This window comes from Salvia hispanica, chromosome 3 (genome assembly GCF_029641045.1).
Source record: "Salvia hispanica isolate PSC_SH4W2 chromosome 3, Shi_PSC_v1, whole genome shotgun sequence".
Taxonomy (NCBI): domain Eukaryota; kingdom Viridiplantae; phylum Streptophyta; class Magnoliopsida; order Lamiales; family Lamiaceae; genus Salvia; species Salvia hispanica.
The window spans coordinates 56,772,509-56,793,542 of NC_142694.1; the positions used below are offsets into that span (position 1 = coordinate 56,772,509).

A 21,034-nucleotide genomic window follows, 5' to 3' on the forward strand; every position below is an offset into this window, starting at 1 on the left:
TGTGTAGAGATACATCATTTTAAATCGTAACCAGAAACTCATGTACAATATGGTGAAACCTGCTTTTGTCTCGGGTCAATTCAATCTAGAATGTAAATTCCTGCCTCATCTTCACCTAAGGCTAAATCCTTACTACTATATCTCGTATATACAAAACTAGCTTCAATGACGAGCGACGACAGCGGATTTTGCTTCAAAGCTCCATTTTCAGCTGGCTCAGGTGCAGCGTCTCTGCACCTGAATTTGCAGGAGAGTCGTAGCTTAGCAGTGAGTTCTCTGGGGTAATGAAGTTAGAGGTGTCGTCTACCCTGCCCATGGAAGGCAGGTTAAGTCCATCGATGAGCCATGGCTGTTGTTGTCTGCTGCCGTTCATTTGCCCCTCCGGCCAAATGGATGGCGGAAACATGCCCAGGTAGCTGTTATCAATGGATGATTCGCTCTGCAGGAACCGAGGTTCGAGAGTTTACATCAATATTGATATTGATTTAAGCATAATCTGGAGCAATTAGCTTTTTTAGAGAGGTAGAGTGGATTATAGATAGACTTACATCTACGGCTAAGAGGGCTTCAAGGTTGAAATCAATTCTTGGGTTAACAGCAGCAAGTCTCATGGATAAAAACTGAAACCAAAGAAGCCATTATTCCAATCAGCTTTTATCAAAATTAATCGAGGGCAAAAGATAGAACTCAACTACTTTGTGGTCCAGACATTGTGATTTTAATAATTCAATAACACCTTTCCCGAATTATGTTCCTTCAATCGTAATATATCTAAAGAAAGCACAACATAGTACTTCACTATATCAAATTATTACACAGCATAGATAGGGATCCAATAATATCACCGTAATAAACAGGTAGAGGAGAGAGAGAGTCTAACCTCCACTTGGCGTTGAAGAGCTTGCACATGATTTATTATCTCATCGAGCACCATTGCAGTACCTGAAATCTGTAAGGAAAAATCAGGTATTTATGGTCAGAAGGCCATAAACTAACCAAATGGAGCAAACCAGAACTGACAAAGTCATTCTTTTAACTAGGCTTCATCGTCGGGGAAAAAAAGGAGATCATTATTGGACAGACAGAGGGTTTTTCCTTTTCCCATTACAAAATGTATTGATTTGATGACTCATCTGTATGAGTTCGATCTGCTCATACTTATCAAACTTTCATCTCTAGACGATGAAGTTCGTTGCCTACCGAATATGTGATGGATTTTTACAGTTGATGCTTTAATAGAATAGTTTATGAACAATTTACATAGAGTGAGACCTTAGATGGGGTGGAACAGAGAGAAACAACTAAACAATCAGAGGAAGACGCGTTCAAAGTCAGAAGCATCATCTAACATGTCGGGAGGCTAATAGCTCTAGTCGAAAGCAACACTAGTCATAATTTCGTCTATCACTTTTCTTCATCTAAAATTTTTCAGAGATGTACTTGGTCCAATTCTAAATAAGTACTCAATATAGAAAAGAACTAGGCCATGCTTGACAAGAAAACTAGAACATCCATGAAACAAATTATTTAAAACTAGTGAACTTCCCAAAAACATCTGAAAAAAATGAACCTAAACGTCAAATTTCAGAAGGCCAAAATCCAACAAAATGCTAGCTACAACTGATGAAGAAGAGGAAACCGGTATCGCAGAGAATTACAAGAGTGCCCTCGTAACGGACGGGTAACAAACCAAACCAAACAAATAAAAAAGGCCAAAATGTGAAGACACAGTGTGGGAATTGCAAGAGGGATACATCAGCAGCGGCCCACCACTTTTGTTTATGCAAAAACACCCGCTTCCCTTACTAAAGAGATGACTGTGACCCTAATCGTTTTCTAGATATTTTTCAAAAACAAAAGGCATATGTAGTCTCCGGGAAATTAGGGTAAGCACATAGTAACTAACAGAAAAAGATTATTCAATCCAAATACCTAACCAGCCATTAATCTCAACATAATTGACTCAATCATCACAATTAGTCCATGCAGAATTCGTATTAATGAAACGACAGCGTATTGACAGCTGACCTTGTTACACCCTGGGACCAGGTCCTGTAACAGCTTCATTCTCGCATTGATTTTCTCCCTCCGGGCCTGTTAACAACGACAGGTGAGTAATTGAGGCATTGAAACGCAATTAATACGACTATTAATCTTGATCAAGGAAATGATTAGTATTTAATCACTGGATAATTACTCTTTCAGCTAAGCTATGGCTGTCAGTGGCCTGGCCACGGCGAGCTCTGACATGAACGTACGGCAGCTGCTCGCCACTGCCATCAGACGCTTCATTTGCTACCACTTTTTTGCTTGATTTTTTCACCTGCACATTCAAAATCAAATAAATGATTTACTATTTTGGGGAGTAACATTATTCAATTTTTCCATTCAAGGTTTGCGTAATGCTGAGATGAAAGCGTCTGTGTTTACCTTTTTCTCCCTCTCCTTTCGCTTGATGGACTTCAAGCTCTGATTTGAAACCGCCGGCGAAGAAGAATTCCGGTGATACTCTGGCTCCAGCGGCTCCTGCTTCACCGAATCGATCTTCATTGAGCTCGAAACCGACAAAATGTTCGTTCTATCCGGCGGATTATCGGCTGAAGCAAATACGGAAAACAACGAGGCGCGGTCAATTAGGGCAATATTGGAAGGAAAAATCGGCAGCGGCATGGTTTTCGCCGGCGAATCCTCCTTGACCAGGAGCTCCACAGCTTGCGGCGGCGGTAGCTCGAGAAGCGCCGTGAAAGACGTGCCGTCCGTTTCCTGCAGGTCAGGGATCAGGTCGTCGAAAACGAACCCCATCCCCCCAGTTTTCTCTCCGGATATTCCGGATCTAAATTGCGGTTGAACCGCTTCAACATTTGGCTGCATAATTCGAATTATTGGCAAATGGAGTGATAAATTTCAGCAAATTGTGGTCGGAGATTAACACACCGAAGCTCAGCTCCGCGACAGATCAAACACTAGCTCAGTCAACACAGAAGAAGCTGATACTGGAATACTTAGAAAATTCTCTCGCCATTTTGGACCAGCAATGTTTAAAGTCGAGAAAAATTAACGGCGACGACTCTGTAAATGATTACTCCATTGCTAGCTCTATAGGAGAAGAAAAAGGGGCAATGTGAACAGACACACGTCAATTTGAAATGGAGGAGAGCAGCGAAGGGAATGAATGGAGGTTGTGGCAGCCACAGGTAATCACTGTTCTCTTCCTTTTTTTTAACGTAACTTTACTTCGGCTTTCTTGTGAGAGGGGAAAGCTACGGTATCAATGGCGGTCAAAGCGAAAAACTCGGCTTACTTTCTCTCCCTCTCTGCAGTTCGAGTTGTGTGTAAAATGAATTCGCCTTTTCTACTTTAATTTTCTCTCTCTTCCCTCGCTCTATTTTTAGGAATTTATAGTAAACAAAAAAAAAAGGTAGTAGTAGTGGTGCAAATTTTTAAATGCAAATGTGTTGGCCCCTACTAATTCCAGCAGTATCATTACACATTTACTATATGCTCTTTCATTCAATTTTTTTTAAGTCTCCGTTTGGTACATATATTTCTCTATCAGTATCATTACATATTTCTAATATGCTTTTTCATTCAATTTTTTTTAAGGCTCCATTTGGTACATGAAATTGGAAATAGGTATAGAATTGAAATTAGAACTAGAATTGGAATTGGAATTGGAATTGAAATTAAAATGGGAGTCTTCAATTTTTATTTTATATCATAAAAATTCTTGGATTTAAAATTAAATTTTAATTCTTCCAATTCTACAATTTGAATTCCATATAAAAAATAGTGGAATTCCAAATCTTTATTAAATTACACACACTGACACACACAACACACAATCTTACACACACTGCGCGCGCACACACAAACACGTTCTTACACACATTGCACACATTCAGCTTTTCAAATCCAATTCCATATCAATATTTCTTTTTATCAAACAAAGGATTTATAAATTCCAATTGAATTCCAATTCCAATTCCAATTCCAATTCCAATCTTGTGTACCAAACAGACCCTAATTGTATTTAGGTTGAGAGTTTTATTAATATTTTTGGTTCGTGTTAAACCTTATTGAATTGAGTCGTTGTCAGATTGATCTGATGACAGTATAAAATACACGATTTGTCAGCCTCAGATGATATTGAGTCAACATTAAACTCAGTTCAGAGCACACAAAAGCACACCAAGACAGACCAATAATCAACAAGTGACATGTTTGTATGTGCGAGTGTGGGTGTGAAACAAGAGCACAGTGTGAGAGCAATGCTGTGCCCCAGGATGTGGCGGAGGTATTTAGAGCATCCACTATAGGGGCGGCGCGCCGGCCGCCCCGTTCGCGGCTTAGCCGCGGCGGGCTATAGCGGAGGAGGCGTCCGCCCCGGGGGCGGACAAATTTGTTAAGGCGGACGGGCATTCGCGCGATTGCGGTGAGGACGGGCCGGAGGAGAGAGAAGCGCGGCGGCCGCCGCACCTATCTATTGCGCGGCGATCGCCGATTTTGAAATTTTTTTTTTTTTTTTTAATTCGAATTTGTAATTATTTTTTTGGCTTATTTAAATACCCCACCAATTTGTTTTTCACTCCACACCCATTTTCACTCCACCCCCAATTTCACAACCCTAAATTTTATACCAAATGCACGGGAGAGACGAAGATTCACCCGGCACGGAAGAATCGGGATACAGATACTATCCTTCTTCCCAGCCATCTCAGCTGTGGGTATCGAGTCCCACCCCCCGGGGATCGAGTCCCAGTCCCCCTCATTCCAATCGTGGTCACCGACATCCCCGCCGTGGCAACAAAGCCAATATCGGGGTCAATCTTCTCATCAGAGGAATTTGGGTCGTTCGGCATTTGGAGATTATCGACCCACTATGGACTCGCCCATCCATCAGCGTCCGGATACCCCTTCTCACTCTTTCCAGCGCACCCAGACTCCTTTGTCTGATTTCGATAGGTTCACACTGGAGCAGATGATGGGGCTGATGAGTCCGGGCCTACCGGAGACCCCGCCGACGAGATGTTCCGGCGACGGCGGTGGTGGGAGAGGCGGCGGCAACGGTGGTGGTGGGAGGGGCGGCGGCAACGGCGGTGGGGGGAGGGCCGGCGGTGACGGCGACGGGGATGGCAGCGGCGGTAGCGAGTTGGCGGTAACAAGTCGGGGCGGGCACTACACCAAAGATGAGTCGATTGCTGTGGCGAGGGCATGGGATGTCATCACATCAGACCCCTGTGTTGGCACCGATCAGACCGAGATTGGCTTTTGGAAGTGCGTTTTGTTGACCTACAATGAGTTCAAGCCGAGAGGCGCCAAACCGCGTGACGCGGAACAGATCCGGAAAAAGTTTGGGAGGATTCTGACACCCACCAGGAAGTTCGCGAGCATCTACGGCAACAACCTTATCAACACTGAGAGTGGCTGCAACGAAGCCGACGTGAAGGCTCTGTCTGTGTCCCAATACAACGCGCTATATAAGCCTAAGTTCACCCACTGGGAGGAGTTTCTCGTTCTCGAGAACTGCCCGAAATTCAAGTCCATCTGTGCAGAGGAGACTGAAGGTCACGGGGCGAAGCGCAATAGACGCAACAGAGCCGGGAACTACAGCAGCAGCAGCGGCGGACAATCAATCGACCTCAACGACGCCCAAACGGAGGAGCCCTCTGATACACACACTAGGCGTTCACGCCCTCCGGGGCAGAAGGCCAGTATCCGCAGCGCCCGAATGTCTGCAGGTTCCTCCCGCTACTCAGCGCCCGCGTCTGGATCGCGCAGTGCGCAGGCGCCTTCTGGAGCTCAGTCCGTGGACCATGGGGCCCATGTGGTCTTGAACAGGAACCTGAATGTGCAGTTAATGAAACAACTGCAAGATAACTGCCGTTTCTACGAGTCGGCCACCGACGCGATCACCAAGGCGATATACTATGAGCTCATGTGTAGGATCAGAGAGGATCTGGGGCTGACTGGTCCAGGGGCGACGCCGGGGGCGGCGGCGCCGGGGGGAGTGGGCGACGAAGAAGAGGCAGAGGATTCCGACTCCGCCACCGAGTAGATGGTGGCGGTGTTTTTATTTGTTTTTATATGTTTTTTTTTATAAAATATTCGTTGTGTAATTTTCCGGTATCCATTAATACAACGAATATTTGGTCTCATCGCACTTTTTAATTTTATTATTATCTCGTTTTCTAATTATTTTTAGTCCGATAATTTTAATTGTAATTGAATTAAAATATACAACAAATAAAATAAAGTGAAATTTGTCCACCAAAAAGTATTCACTATTGTTGCGGACACTTTTTTTGTGGCCGTGGACAAATTAAAAGTGGCTATAGATAAAAAAAAAATGTCCACCAAAAAATGTCCACCTGTAGTGGATGCTTCCATGGGCCAGAGCATGATTTTCTCAAGTCTGTATTAATTGATTAACTATTTAATCTTAATTAATGAAATTTAATATCTTGATCTTAAAGCCAATTAAGGTATATTATGCACAGAAACACCAAAAAACACAATTAATATTCAATCAAATTTACAAGGCATGACCAACAATTTTAATAACCATTGAAGAGATCAAAAATCAGTTCTTGCCCTAATCTATGGTGAGAGAGAGATGAGAAAGGGCTAAACATGTACATTAATTTGGGGAGACTAGGTTTGCAACCGGCGTTCGTCTCAGTGTCGACCACGTCACACCATCACCACCCAAAAAGAAGCCACGAGACGCTTACAAAAGTTCAATATATAGTCGACCAAGCCACAACATCATCATCGTCAGCAAATACAGCGTGCACAATTGACAACGCAAGCCTGCAAATTAGCATTAGACCATCACAAATCAAGAATTATAGGGCTGGACAAGAATGGTCCCTACAGTTTCTAGACACACAGATTTTGAAGTAAATAAAACCTTATTAAAGATCAAAATTAGCCAACCATGTAGAAGATGCAAAACCTATAAAATATGCAATTCTTATTATATCAACTTGATTTCTAAAATTCAAGTACTTGGAATCGAAAATCTACTTCTTTATCGTTGGAGCGGAGGACTGAGAGGACAGAAGAAAATGTCCCCACAACAATAGTTCTATGTCGAAACAACATAGATTTAATGAGAAGACACACATTCGTTCATCAAAAGCGGAGAACTTGAAGGGCAAGCATCGGTTGCTAACCTTGTGATGACCAGACCAAAGAAGATGACATAAAATGCCAGCTTTATAAGACGGGCTTTTTTCTCAGTATTCACTACTTTGAAGACTTCAGTGACATCGACAAGATGTTTGTTTGATAGGTACCTGAAATGTGTAATAGATATGGATAAGACGGAACCAAGACGTGCAATCTGGTGAAACGTAATGTACCAATTTAGCCAAGCATGCTCACACAATGACACATGATATCTGTTTCCAAGGACGGACGAGGCAGGTCTAGATATCATGATTCAGATAAGTACTACATATTGATATAACTCTAGAATATGTGATGAATAACGACACAAAAATATAGACTAGAGAAACTTACTGCTTGAGATTATAGTATGCAGTAGGCAGCGAGAGCAAGAACATGATCCAATGCCCCGTCATGAGAAAGAGAACGCACAACGCGCCATGCAACAAATACTCGGGCACAATCACGTAGTTGATACGAGATGATAATTCATAGGGATTCAAATAGTCAGCCTCCAAATCTGAGAACCCTAAGAACTACAGAAGAAAATTATACTTCTAGAACCATCTAGGTGTTCGGTCATGGTTAAGATGCTTTAAACACGAGGAACAATTATGCATATTAGATGGAGAAATATATGCTCAAGAATCACATAGTATCATATACTGCGAGATAAGTTATCAACTAAAACAAGAGAGTGATGCAAGAAGTCAAGGTGGGAAAGCAGAAGAGCGGTTCGTTGTAGAAACCAACATAGAACATAGTTTGACATTCTAGACTTGAATCCAAGTTCACAATCTTCGTTTGAAAGCATATGCATCCACAAAAGCATACGTCATTACAGAATCTAAAACGAACTTTAAAGTGGACACGGAATTTCACATATGTCATTACAGAAGACAAATTTCACATACACTCTGTAAAACTTATGGCCAAATACAGACAACTATGAAGAGAAAATTACTCTTTGACTAATTCGTTTAATTCCATCAATAGTTACATTCTCTAACTTGCTTCATTGGGTGTATGATTGAAATCTCTTAGTCGAACTAACACAGATCGCTGGCCTATGGAGTTTGGTTGCTACTTGATAAGGAGCAAAGCTCGATGTTACAAAATTAATCCGAATCACACTAACACTCTTGCAATAGCGAAGCTTTCCAGTCGCCTATTTACTCATAAACACGCCCACGATTCTCTCTTTCCCATAGCAGTTTTCCATATAAGGAAGATACAAGAAATTAAAAGGTTCAGATGGATCCTATTTAGCATGTAAGCAAGAACCCTCAAATAAAAATCAAACCTTTATTCTTATAGCAACTAAACAGTACTAAAATCAAGTGGGCTTTTCCTATCTAGAGACATCAAGCATAGCCATCAAAAAATTTAAATTTTTTCAAGCTTACAAAATTTATACATCAAACTGCAAATTTAATTCAAACTTCACACAATGGCAATTACAGAAGACAAGAACCCTAAACTATCTCTCTTTTACACATAAATTTGTTTTAAATTGGCATATAAACAAGAACCCTCCAACAAAATGAAATCTTTATGCTTCCAGTAATGAAACAGCAGCTCAAATATGCAATCTAAACACAAAATTCTGCCCCCAATCTCCCAGCTACAAAAAGATGCAAGAAAATCACGTGGAGATGAGTATTATGATATTATCAAAAAAACAACAAAAGAGGACTCTGATACATCGCGAGAAAGGAACAATAGAAATGGAGGAAAGGGACAGAAAAATACCTCATAAAAATTTAATCCCAATAGAGTGAGGTTAAGGAGTGTGAAAATTATCCAGAGAAATGGTAACCAATCCATAATTTTCAAGAAGTAATTAACAATGGAATTTACTGCCCATTGCAAGATTCTTTCTTTGGGTCCAATTTCCTCGACGAGTAATTGAGGATTATTATTACCCCCTAAAAATCACATTGCACTTACATAAATAGTTTGAAATGTTACAATCGTTTTCATAAAAATGATTGTCTCTGTAACACGCTTTGATAAGTAATGATCTGCTGTCTGAAATGTTACGACAAAGTTATGACATTCTACTAATTGGCATTTTTGAAAGTTGGAGATAAGATTAGAATTTTAATAATTTTTTTGATTTCATTGGTTATATTAATATATAGGAGCATTAAATTTTTTTATCGCTCCTTTATTTTAATAATATCGTTTTAAAAATTGGTCTAAATTTAAGGACTAGAGATTAAAGTTATCCACATTGTTGAGTAGAATGAGCATGCCATACAATTTAAATTATATTTTTAGATAAAATATGGTTCTGAATCAACAATATTATAATTTTTGGACAAATATTTGTGAATAAAACATGGTTTTAAATCTGTGAAATTCATAATAAAATTAGTCCCATTTTTAGCCATGATTCATTTTTTCTCATGTTATGTGAGTATTTTCAATATTAGTCACAACACTTGCAATAAGAAATTCCAATTTTCAGTCTCATTTTCAGACACAACTTAATTCACCATTTTTATGTTTTTTTTTAAATGCTAATAATAAAATTTAAACAAACCATTAAAATGGAAGTAACATTACTTAATTAAAATGCCTACATTAAACTTCAATGATTACAGCTCCATATATATCCAGTCAAATATCGCCGAAGTTGAATGTAGCCTTGTTCCTCGTGCATTGTTTGAATGTTTAAGGTTCATCTTTCTAGTTTGTTTACTTCGTTTAGGTTTCATATTTCAATTTTATTTGTCTCATTTCTTACAAAGCGTGATGACAATGCCAAAACTCCTTTCAAAGTGTCTAAAACATACATGAGCAACCATTCCTTGTAGGATCGATCATTACTTCTATGGAGCACTACATTTGTCCCTTAAAAATATAAATTATTTTTATTTTGGTCTATCCCTCCAAAATAGAAACTTTCTTAACTTTCTATTTTAGGAAGGGGGTGGATCCACAATTCACTGACACTTTCACTATCACTACTTCTTCTCTTCTTATTTCTTACTTTACCTGTTAGTCTCTCCATTCTCTTTTACTTTGCCAATTATTTTCTCTTACTTTACAAATTGTGTATTAAAATTTGGTCCGTTTAAAAAGTTTCTAGTAGTAGTATTTTTCAAGGACAAGAGTTAAGTTTCTATTTTTAAAAGAGGAGGACAACAAATGATTTGTTTGTGTTATTCCATATCATCACACAGACATTTAAACGTGTTAAACATATAATCGAACTTCAATAAGATTGATGCCTCCGTAACTTCTTGGTTGCCTGATAGTATATAAATTTAACATACATTTAGAATTCTTTCTTTTTTTTAGAGATAATAGTAGTATACAACTTTTTTTTTGTCAAATTTTGATTTTGCACATCAACTCAAATCTTAAATTAGAGTACTTATTTATCTTTTAATTTTACCTTACTTGAGCGGTCTAATTTGATATTGATATAGCCAAGATGACTAAATTAGTTGTATCATCATGTTCGTTTGAACCCATTTTGCCTGGCGAATGACCTATTCTCCCCGGTCGAAATAGGTAGATTAATTCCTTCTTTTAGAATCGTACTTGAGAGTTTCCTATCTCATACGGCTCATCAATTCTTTTAGTGTCCCGTTTCATATCCAACGAATGGGATTTCTCGCGGATCTACCCCACTTTTCGGGTTAACCAAAGAGGTTCATTACATAAGTTTTAAACTGAAATTTGGTTTCAATTTCGAGTAATAATCCGTTTTATTTTTATTTCTATCTTTTTTCCCACCTTCAGAAGAAAAAATTTCCCTATCATTAGATTTTCCGAAAGGTAACTATCTCGGTTTCGTATATAAATTTATATAGAATCTTTGAAAAAGAATTTCCTTCCAAAGAAAGAAAAAAGAATATTAGAGATTCGGTGATTTTCTCACATCACGATGGATGACTTCCATACATGTGTTGCACATGTCTCGACGTGTACATTATTTCACATTGATGTGCACGTCGTCCATGTGTGACCAGCGTGACGTATGCTCGATGCAATGTTGACGTGCTCGTTGTATCTCGGCCACTGTGAGGAGAGAATGTAATGTTGGCGTGGACCACCATCCATAGCCATAGCACTTTGTATGAAATATGCATTTGGTGTCTCTTTTGCATATTCTTTTGTGAAAAAGTCGTTTTCCTATGTTTGAGATTCAATAAAAAGATTATATGCTGTTTGTTACATTGGCCCACTAAGAGGGCAGAATTGGGCTTTCTGGTTCTGTTTTTATCATTTTCTTCTTGTTTTTTGATTTATTGGATTGAAATTTGAATCTGCTTGCTGGATTTGCCCAAAAAACCCTATGAGTGGATTTTTGATTCTCTGATTCAGAGGATATTGAGCATGTGAGTTTGGCTGCCATGATTTTCTGACATTGCACTTGTCTCCAAAATTAACACATTTTTCTATAGCCTTCTTAGCTATATTCAAATTTCATGGAGTATTACTTTTCACAAAACTAAATGCTTTATGGAAGTGATTGGTAAAGTGGTAACTTAAGTTTACTCACAAGATGGGAAATTGAGGAGTAAAACAGCAGGTATAAATTCACCGTCAAATTTGTGTCACATGATCGACTGTGAATGAAAAACATTAGAATAATTTCTTAATGATCAATCATTTTATCTGAAGCCATTCTCTTAAAAATACTGGATTTCTCTAATCACTTGATTTGGCTTGATTTTATACATTGGTTTTAAATTAACTATAATTATCGATAGCATCATAATATAGTTTGTACTACTTTTTAACATATACACCAAATTTGTTATAAAGTTTCATTCTTTCAATTCTACTCTTTTGAAATTAAATGTGCTGCTCTCGTGGGCAACAAACAAAGTTTCTTCATTATAGTAACTCAGGAATTATAAAGTGAACAAATTATATTAATATACAGGGGTAACTGCTTTTAAAGTCACCAACTTTCCATGAATTACGGTTTTTCCCATTAACTTTAAAAAGTTCGTGTAATGTCACAAACTTTATTGTCGGTTGTCATTTTCTCATGTCAGGTTTTCCGGTCTGATTCAAACTGTTCGTTTCCTATTAAGACGATGTCCAAATTCTTCTATCCTACTATCGTTATCTTTGCCTTTGAAATAGTTTCGCGTGGGTACCTTGTACGCCTCAATTGGCACTCGGATGAAGAAGTTGTGACCATTATGATAGTACAAGGTCGCACAAAGTTCGCAGCCTTCATCAAATGGCCATAACTTCTTCATCCGAGTTCCGATTGAGGTGTACAAGGCATCCACGCGAAGCTAATTCAAAGACGAAGATAACGATAGTAAGATAAAAGAATTTGGACATTGTCTTAATAGGAAACGAACAGTTTGAATCAGGCCGGAAAACCTGACATGGGAAAATTGCAACCGATAATAAAGTTCGTGACATTACACGAACTTTTTAAAAGTTCGTGGGGAAAACCGGAATTCATGGAAAGTTGGTGACTGTAAAAGCAGTTACCCCTAATATATATTATTCATAATCAATTCATTTTTTTTTTTTAATTTAAGCTTTTTAGGCTGGGTCAACAAAATTCAAATTTAGCATCTATATTGCCTCGAAAATATCCATACAAATCCCACATCCTTTCTATCTAAACATCTCTCTCTGCAAGCTCCTCGTTTCAGTCTCGCCAAAACATTTCACGATCAGCATCCCATTATCTCCACCACAATCCTCAAAAAGATTGAATCTTTCACCACCCCACAACAAAAAAAGTTTGAATCTTTACGTCTTCACACACTAGAAAAAATGAGCATTGAAACCTTGCTGAAGCTCATTTGCTGCTTCACTATCTCTCTCTGCATCTCTCTCACTTCCTCATTGAACTCAGACGCCCTCGCGCTTCTAGCGCTGAAATCCGCAATCTCAGAAGACCCCAGAAACGCCGTCGTTTCATGGTCCTACTCCGGTTCATCCCCTTGCAAATGGGCTGGGATAATCTGCGACGAAGCCCACGACAGAGTCACCTCCATTTCACTCTCCGGCTACCATCTCAAGGGCTACGTTCCGTCAGAAATCGGCGCGCTTGCATTTCTCTCTTCTCTCGATCTCTCGCACAACAATTTCAGCGGACCTCTGCCGCAACAGATAACCAATCTTCAAAGCCTTGTTCACCTCGACATTTCGTCGAACAATTTCAGTGGTTCCCTCCCTGAAGGGCTGAGCAATTTGGGGAATTTGAGGGGGACGTTGAATTTGTCGTGCAATTCATTTTCCGGCTCGATTCCGGCGAGTTTGGGGCGGCTTCCGATGACGGTAAGTCTCGATTTGCGGCGGAATAACCTCACCGGAGAGATTCCTCAGGTTGGATCGCTGCTGAATCAGGGCCCAACTGCGTTTTCCGGAAACCCTCTTCTCTGCGGATTTCCGTCGAACACGTTGTGTGCGGAGAGGCAAAATCGGAATCCGATCAAACCCGGCGTTTCCTCAAACGGGTTGCCTGCAAGTGAGAAGGCGAAGATGAAAAGCGGGATGGCGACGACGGTTTCCGTAATCTGTGGCGTTTCCGTGGCGGCGATGGGGATGGTGTTTGTTTCAGTGTGGCTGATGAAGAAGAGGAGGAAGATGGAGGAGGAGAAAATGGTGAGAGAGAAAGCGGAGAGAGAGAAGGGGCAAAAGGGTAAATTCGTGGTTGTGGATGAAGGTTTTGGTTTGGAGTTGGAGGATTTGTTGAGGGCTTCGGCTTATGTTTTAGGGAAGGGTAGGAACGGGATAGTGTATAAAGTTGTGGTCCCGGGCGGGTCGGGTCGGGCGCCGGTCGTGGCCACGGTGAGGCGGCTGGGCGAGGGTTCGGGTGAGACGGGGGCGTGGCGGATGAAGGATTTCGAGGCGATTGCGAAGGTGAAGCATCCCAACATTGTGAGGCTCAAGGCCTATTACTATGCGAGTGATGAGAAGTTGCTTGTTTCTCAATTTATTGAGAATGGAAGCTTGCACAATGCTTTACATGGTGAGAATGAATCTATATCTCTTATACAATTTTCAAATTATCATATTTTGATTTGTGAAAATATTGGATAATTTTATGTAGGAAGTGGTGGCATCACTCCTTTGTCATGGGCTGCAAGGCTCGGGATAGCTCAGGGGGCAGCAAGAGGCCTAATGCACATCCACGAAAGCCGAAAACACGTCCACGGCAGCATCAGGACATCGAAGATCCTCCTCGACCGCGACCTCAAGCCTTACATCTCCGGGTTCGGCCTGCCTCGCCTCGTTGCAACTTCATCGGCGGGTGGAAAGTTCACTCAAAGAGACGACGTTTACTCCTTTGGGGTCGTGCTGCTAGAGATTCTAACGGGGCGGCTGCAAGAGAGCGAAGGTGGGGGGGTCGAGGGCCTCGTGAGGAGGGTCTTTCGCGAGGAGAGGCCGTTGTCAGAGATCATAGACCCGTCTCTCATGCACGAGATTCGTGCCAAGCCACAGATCGTTGCGATGTTTCACATTGCGTTGAGCTGCACTGAGATAGATCCTGAGTTGAGACCAAAGATGAGAATGGTGTCTTTTAGTCTTGATTGCATCAAATTGGAGTGATAAAAGTAGATGATCTCTCTTTTTTTTCCCTATATGCTAACAAATTCGTATGCACGTAAAAAAAATTGCATATTCAATATTTCTAGGCTAATTCTAACTTTGATTGTCTAGAAATGAAGGGTAAAAGAGTAATAACGTATGCCTAAGAAAACCGTTTAGTGGGCCCCGCAGTTGCCGTTGGTTCATAGCAAGCTCACAAATTTTCACATTTTCCCACAAAAACTAAACGATTCATCAATTGAAATCTCTGTCGAACCCTAATCTCAAATCATTGATCCACTCAATTTCGCACCAAACTCACTCCAGTCAGCCGGAAAATTATACAAATTTTGCGGTCCGGATGAGAACGGTCGATTTTCGCATATGAGAATGATCCATTGGAAGGGGAGATTATTGTTGATCTTCGTCCGCAGTGAAAAATCGTGATGATCTGATCGGAAGAGAGGATCGAAAGGCAATGTCAAATTTTGGAGGGGATTTTAATCAGAAGATTGATTATGTGTTCAAGGTGGTGTTGATAGGGGATTCCGCGGTGGGGAAATCGCAGTTGCTGTCTAGGTTTGCGAGGAATGAATTTAACTTGGAATCGAAGGCCACAATTGGGGTTGAATTCCAAACCAAGTCACTTATCATCGATCAGAAAACTGTAAAGGCACAGATTTGGGACACTGCGGGTCAAGAGAGGTTAAATTCTTCCCCTAATTTTTTTTACCAAAAGATTGATTGAGTGGATCTTGATTTTATTCTGTTATTAGTTGTTTTGTGCAATAATTCACTGTTTTAGCTGAAATTTGAATGAAGAATTGTGGATATGGTTACTGTTAATTTGTGAGGGATTGCATATAGGAGTATATGTTAAAATTCAATTTTCAAAATTGTTTGATGAATCAGGGCTCTGCATATACATACCAGATGCTTAGAGAATCAAATCACTAGTTCTTAGACAAGTATATTTATAGTTTCTGCAAAATATGCTACTTGATAGTATGATATTGTTGGACCTTGAAACTTAAAAGGCTCTTCAACGATGATCCTAGGTATCGAGCGGTGACGAGTGCATACTACAGAGGCGCGGTTGGTGCAATGCTGGTATACGACATAGCAAAACGCCAATCCTTTGATCACATGGCGAGATGGCTGGAGGAGCTGAGAGGGCATGCTGACAAGAACATCGTGATAATGCTGATCGGGAACAAGTCCGATTTAGGGACACTCCGAGCAGTCCCCACAGAGGATGCTCAGGAGTTTGCTGAGAGGGAGAATCTCTACTTCATGGAGACGTCAGCTCTTCAAGCAACGAATGTGGAGGGCGCGTTCATGACCATTCTCACGGAGATATATCGGATTGTGAGCAAGAAAGCTCTGGCTGCCAATGGCGAATATTCGAAGTCGACATCTTTGAAGGGGACTGCCATCATTGTCAGTGGTCAAGGAGAGACACAGTCTAAGTCTGGTTGTTGCACATGACCAAGTTTTCTTGTTTCTTCATCTTTACTCGATGATTGTACACATCGTTTTTGGTTTAGATTAGTCTATTTTTTTGTGGTTCAATTTCACAGAACTGGTGTTGCATGATTGAGCATATTTTGATGTAGGCAGTTTCTTCTCTGTCTCAAAGCATCTGTTCTTAGTTTTGCAACCGATGAGAGAGAGCCAAATGCTCTTTATGTTGAAGAAATACACAAGTTTAATTAAAAACTTATCTACGTCAAAATATATCAAACCTCGTATAAAAGGCTTAACAAAATATAAAGACATATCAGGACGAAAATGAGGATATTGGGGGTGTAGGCAGTGCACATCAGTGATTGGCCTATCTTCAGTCATTCATAATCATCGTTCAACTAACACCAATCAACTTTTTATGTTTTAAATCGATATAATATTTATAATTAATTCATATATATTAAATAATATATGAAAATTATATTTATTATTTTAAAATTCAAATTAAATATTTCCCTTTTCATATGTCTTAAATCAGTATACTAATATTTATATTTAATATTAAATCATCTCTGAAAAATATAAATTACTGTATTTTATAATTCAAATTTTTGATAAAATCATTAGACATTCAAATGATTGAAGTACAGCATAACAAATTACATAAATAAAATACACTGCAATGATACATATGAAGTAATTACTGTTTTACAAAAGAAAATAGTTAATATAATCATATTTATTTCGCAACTTTAGCTAAGGCACACCGCTCACAACCATACTCTTCCCCAAGTGCATGCTCATTCACTATTTATGAGTCTCACTATTCTATTATTCAATTTAAAACTATCATTACTAAAAAGTTTTCATTAATAATAAAAACTACGGAGTATTACAAAAATTAATCCAAAATGGCATTACAAATTTCTGAAAAATAAAAAATTACTAAATAATTTAATTCCTAAAAATTTAAAATTGCACAATTTAAATACTGCAAATTAAAAATACAAGCCAATAGAATTTTATTTTATTCGAACCGACTACTCGTTGTCAAATTTCGCCCAAAGGTGTAAAAACATGGGTGTTGAATGATGGTATATATAGATGATTGGGAATTAAAAATTTGACAAAAAAATTTGAAAAACGGTCATAAAACGGCTCTATTTTGTGAAGTGGAATTTTGTTTTTGAATTTTTTCTGTTTTTTTAAATAATAAAACTGCATTAAAATAACTCCTACTCACGGGGTGGGGGCGAGTGGGCGCGTCTGTCCATCCCAGCGAGCGGTGCTTGCGTGCAAGACAGCAAGAGCGAGCTCGTGCTGCGGCTGTCCCGCACGGCAGCGTTGTACTTGCTCTAAACTAACTAGTGCACAAACACTTTCATTCTAATAACTTATATTATTCCATTTATTGTTTCATAGTACCCATATCTTACCTCTTTTTTATTTTTATAAATTATGATTAAATATTTTAATATGAAAAATAATAAATTTATATTGATATAAGCTTAAACTACGTACCCACTCCATTCCACAATAGGAATTACATTTGATGTGGCACGAATTTTAAGAAATGTAAATAATAGTGCATTGGAAAAATTGGTGGAATATAAGGTCCACTTTTATTAATTTTATAGTAATAAAATGTGACTGAAGTAAGTTAGTGGAACGTGAGATCTACTTACCAATTATGATAAAGTAAATAAGACTCTTATTATGGGACGAATTGAAATGGAAAAATATAATTCTTATTATGAGATAGAGGAAATAATTAAACTCTTAAAAATTAAAATCACACATTTTAAATCCTAAAAAGAGAAGTTGAGCCTATACGGGCCGACTCAAAACATGGAATATAATTCTCAAATTGTTTTAAAAATACATGATAGGGTTTGGGATTATTTATGGAATAACTGTGGATAATATTTTGCGAAGTTTTGTGTATTTATAAGGAAAAAAGGTATACAAAAATTTAATGAAAAGGAATAAGTGTGCTGTTAAGATGAGAATTGTAGCAATTTTTTTTTATCTAAATTAAAAAAAAAGTAATACAATGTGCTACGTTGTCATTACAAGTCAATCAATGCGCTTAGACACGCATATATGAGAAACGGTATGAGCATGTTATTAAGATGAGAGTGGCAGCAAAAATTAACATATAAAAGCACACACGTACATGCTAGAACTATTATCTATTTATTATTGAGTATTATTTTATAAAATTGAATATAAAATCACACAAAGAAAATTTATTATCTTAGACTTGAAATATTCAACAGTTTTGAAATCAGATTAAATAGATGGACTATTACTATGTCCAGCGTAGCATAGTTCGTGTAGATTTACTGTTTCTCAATTAAATTCAGTCTCTAGTCACTATGATTAAGTTACTAATTGTATATGAAAGTAGTATAATTAAAGCAGAAGTAAAATAAGGTGGATGGATAAAATGGTAATTATAATAAAGTTGACCTACCGCTTCTGAACAAATTTGAATTTCAACGGAAAAATGTGGGCATCGCCATCCCGCTTTCCATTTTTTGCTGAATTTCAAATTTCAATTCATTTTCGACTTTACTGTATAAATTGCCGCCCCCAATTTCATTTCACAAACTCACCATTTCACCTCTCACAAAATCAATTCCCGTTGATTTTGCTCCTTGCTCTCCCGAAATCTCCTCGATTTCACCGGATCAATCCTTTGAAGGTACTAATTTTGTTCATTTTTCATGCTCGGAAATTCACAGTTTTAGATTGGAAATGAAGTGGTTGAACTAGTCACTCAGGAATTGATGTAGTTTTTGTGTTTCCTGTAGCACAGATGCTTGATTCGTAGTGTTAATTTTAGTTCATTGTTGTTGTGGAAAGGGTTTGAGTTTACTTGAAAAGTTTGATGCGGTTTTGATTTAAGTAGGTACACTTGGATATGTGAATTTGATCGGGTATAAGATGTGATTTCCCATTGTTGTGAATTGATCTTGACAATTTTTGCATCTGATTGATTATATGAATTGATTTGGCGTTGAAGGTATTTGACAAAATGGCTGTGTCACGAGATCGGCTATCGAGGGAAGATAGCATCATAGCATCTTACAGCCAAAGGCGAGTTTCAAGGAACATTGGAAGGGGGAATCCGATACCTTTCGTTCTTGTAGATGACAGTGAGGAAGGGGTAGATTCAAGGACTCCATTCCGTTGGAGGGATACGACGATGGCTGGCAATGCTGGATCCCTGAGATTTAGGCCTCAGAACTTGTCACATTTGGTGGGGAGTGGTCGTAGCCGTGTGGGTGGTTTTGGAACTCCGAGTGTAAGGCGCTTTGGTAGGCTGGCAGGGCCGGAGAACTTGGGAAGTGGCCGTGGCCGTGGCCTTGGAGGTGCATTGCCTGCTTGGTATCCCAGAAAGCCTCTCAATGACATAACTGCTGTAGTGAAGGTAGAATGAATGAATGAATTTCCATTTTGCCTTCTTTTTTAAGTTGATTGCTGTTGTGAATGTGGTTTCAAATGCTGGATTACTTTACTTATGATTTGAGACAATTTGACCTCTCTCTCTCTCTCTCTGTAGGCGTTTGAAAGAAGGAGAAGAGAGCAACGAGGAGGTGGCGAAGGCCTACAATCAGCAGCTCGTGTTCAACCTAGCACGCCAAGTGCTCATCTTGAGCAAAACAAAGCTATGATTTCGCCGGTTTTGTATAGGCCAAGAAGCATAGGCAAAGTTCCCAAGATATTGCTTGATATCACACATCAAGAAGGGGGAGATGCAGCAGCTTGTTTGACGCCGCAGAAGAAGCTGTTGAACAGTATTGATGTAGTTGAGAGGGTGGTGATGGAGGAGCTCCAGAAGATGAAGAGGACTCCATTTGCCAAGAGGGCCGAGAGGGAGAAAAGGGTCCGGACTTTGATGTCAATGCGTTGAGCCTGAGAGGAAAGTTTGGATTCGACTGAAGCTCGTTTGGATCATAAACTGATGACCCAATTCTAGAGAATTTTGTTTGTAGGGTCATTTCTTGATGACAAGATACTAGTTGTGTTGATATGTTTGTAGCTTTTCTCATGCTACAAATCACATTTCATATTTATTTCTGATTAGGTTCAGTTTTAGAGAAGCATAGATCATATGCATATGAATTCAATTCTAAAGAGATGTAAATAAAGGCTTTGTGGCTATTTTGTAGAACATGAATGTTTAAACATATATGATTCTAAATTTGAACTGCAAATGAGTTCGCATTGATTACGGATCTTTGTGTTAATCGCGCATAAATGAAGTAACTAAGATGTTTAATAATTTAGATCAATTATTAGTGTTGGAGAGTTCTTAGATTTGAAAGTTGGAGATACATTTATTTACCTCAGTTATAATTCATTTTCAAGGATTCTCTTTTGTTTATCTTTTTTTTTTACTTGAAGCAGGAAGAGAACGAATAAGCGATTTTTTAAATGCAAAATTAATTATTTTGAATTGCAATTAAAGCCACAAAAATTAACATAATTTCCTTTTTATACTTCTTATCTAATTAATAGGTTTAGACTTTGAGAATCACACACACTTTAATAAATATACTCCCTCCGTTTCGCCATAGTTGAGTCATTTTACCATTTCGAAAAGTTTCTTCATAGTTGAGTCATTTCTATATTTGGTAACTTTTTTCTCTTTCTTACTTTACTCTCTCTTACTTTATTCTCTCTACTTTATTCACTTTATACTTTATTCTCTCTACCTTTTCCTCTCTCTTACTTTTTTATCTATTTATTTAACACACACAACATTCATTTCTAAAACTCCGTGCCCAAAAGTTCCGCCTCAACTATAGCGAAACGGAGGGAGTAGAATTTATTGATCCTCATAAAAAAATAGGTAATGAAA

General features: G+C 38.7%; 5 protein-coding genes across 6 annotated transcripts; 3 read left to right on the top strand and 2 right to left on the bottom strand.

Annotated features, from left to right (window-relative positions):
* Positions 1-16: 16 nt before the first annotated feature.
* LOC125213391 (transcription factor bHLH48-like) lies at positions 17-2,871 on the bottom strand. Its single transcript, XM_048113907.2, has 6 exons — positions 2,431-2,871; positions 2,198-2,323; positions 2,029-2,094; positions 881-949; positions 549-620; positions 17-439 (listed from the first exon to the last, which is right to left on the bottom strand). The coding sequence occupies exons 1-6, from the start codon at positions 2,869-2,871 to the stop codon at positions 194-196; spliced, it is 1,020 nt and encodes a 339-aa protein (XP_047969864.1). The 3' UTR covers positions 17-193.
* Positions 2,872-6,467: 3,596 nt separating this feature from the next.
* Positions 6,468-9,133, bottom strand: LOC125211847 (protein cornichon homolog 1-like). 2 transcript variants are annotated; one of them, XM_048111788.2, is made up of 4 exons: positions 8,923-9,120; positions 7,525-7,706; positions 7,176-7,298; positions 6,468-6,810 (listed from the first exon to the last, which is right to left on the bottom strand). In XM_048111788.2, exons 1-4 carry the CDS (start codon positions 8,995-8,997, stop codon positions 6,738-6,740), a joined length of 453 nt encoding a protein of 150 aa, XP_047967745.1. In that variant the 5' UTR covers positions 8,998-9,120; the 3' UTR covers positions 6,468-6,737. The 2 variants fall into 2 exon arrangements, with proteins under 2 accessions (XP_047967745.1, XP_088923522.1); XM_089067396.1 differs by lacking the exon at positions 6,468-6,810 and adding an exon at positions 6,843-7,087 and having other exon boundaries at positions 8,923-9,133.
* Positions 9,134-12,790: 3,657 nt separating this feature from the next.
* On the top strand, positions 12,791-14,797 carry LOC125210430 (receptor protein kinase-like protein ZAR1). The gene is made up of 2 exons (XM_048109988.2): positions 12,791-14,137; positions 14,219-14,797. Exons 1-2 carry the CDS (start codon positions 12,937-12,939, stop codon positions 14,716-14,718), a joined length of 1,701 nt encoding a protein of 566 aa, XP_047965945.2. The 5' UTR covers positions 12,791-12,936; the 3' UTR covers positions 14,719-14,797.
* Positions 14,798-14,927: 130 nt separating this feature from the next.
* LOC125216508 (ras-related protein RABA4d-like) lies at positions 14,928-16,343 on the top strand. The gene is made up of 2 exons (XM_048118241.2): positions 14,928-15,402; positions 15,756-16,343. Exons 1-2 carry the CDS (start codon positions 15,176-15,178, stop codon positions 16,183-16,185), a joined length of 657 nt encoding a protein of 218 aa, XP_047974198.1. The 5' UTR covers positions 14,928-15,175; the 3' UTR covers positions 16,186-16,343.
* Positions 16,344-18,726: 2,383 nt separating this feature from the next.
* On the top strand, positions 18,727-20,404 carry LOC125216506 (protein POLYCHOME-like). The gene is made up of 3 exons (XM_048118240.2): positions 18,727-18,871; positions 19,193-19,600; positions 19,733-20,404. The coding sequence occupies exons 2-3, from the start codon at positions 19,205-19,207 to the stop codon at positions 20,081-20,083; spliced, it is 747 nt and encodes a 248-aa protein (XP_047974197.1). The 5' UTR covers positions 18,727-18,871; positions 19,193-19,204; the 3' UTR covers positions 20,084-20,404.
* Positions 20,405-21,034: the final 630 nt, after the last annotated feature.

Coding starts and splice junctions, on each gene's coding strand:
- LOC125210430 (XM_048109988.2), top strand. CDS start 12,937: ATGAGCATTGAAACCTTGCTGAAGCTCATTTGCTGCTTCACTATCTCT. Junction 14,138..14,218: donor CTTGCACAATGCTTTACATG/GTGAGAATGAAT, acceptor AATTTTATGTAG/GAAGTGGTGGCATCACTCCT.
- LOC125216508 (XM_048118241.2), top strand. CDS start 15,176: ATGTCAAATTTTGGAGGGGATTTTAATCAGAAGATTGATTATGTGTTC. Junction 15,403..15,755: donor GACACTGCGGGTCAAGAGAG/GTTAAATTCTTC, acceptor CGATGATCCTAG/GTATCGAGCGGTGACGAGTG.
- LOC125213391 (XM_048113907.2), bottom strand. CDS start 2,871: ATGCAGCCAAATGTTGAAGCGGTTCAACCGCAATTTAGATCCGGAATA. Junction 2,324..2,430: donor GAAAGGAGAGGGAGAAAAAG/GTAAACACAGAC, acceptor TTGAATGTGCAG/GTGAAAAAATCAAGCAAAAA. Junction 440..548: donor AAGCCCTCTTAGCCGTAGAT/GTAAGTCTATCT, acceptor CGGTTCCTGCAG/AGCGAATCATCCATTGATAA.
- LOC125216506 (XM_048118240.2), top strand. CDS start 19,205: ATGGCTGTGTCACGAGATCGGCTATCGAGGGAAGATAGCATCATAGCA. Junction 19,601..19,732: donor ACATAACTGCTGTAGTGAAG/GTAGAATGAATG, acceptor CTCTCTCTGTAG/GCGTTTGAAAGAAGGAGAAG.
- LOC125211847 (XM_089067396.1), bottom strand. CDS start 8,997: ATGGATTGGTTACCATTTCTCTGGATAATTTTCACACTCCTTAACCTC. Junction 7,299..7,524: donor GCATACTATAATCTCAAGCA/GTAAGTTTCTCT, acceptor TACACATTTCAG/GTACCTATCAAACAAACATC. Junction 7,088..7,175: donor TTTGGTCTGGTCATCACAAG/GTTAGCAACCGA, acceptor GTTTCGACATAG/AACTATTGTTGTGGGGACAT.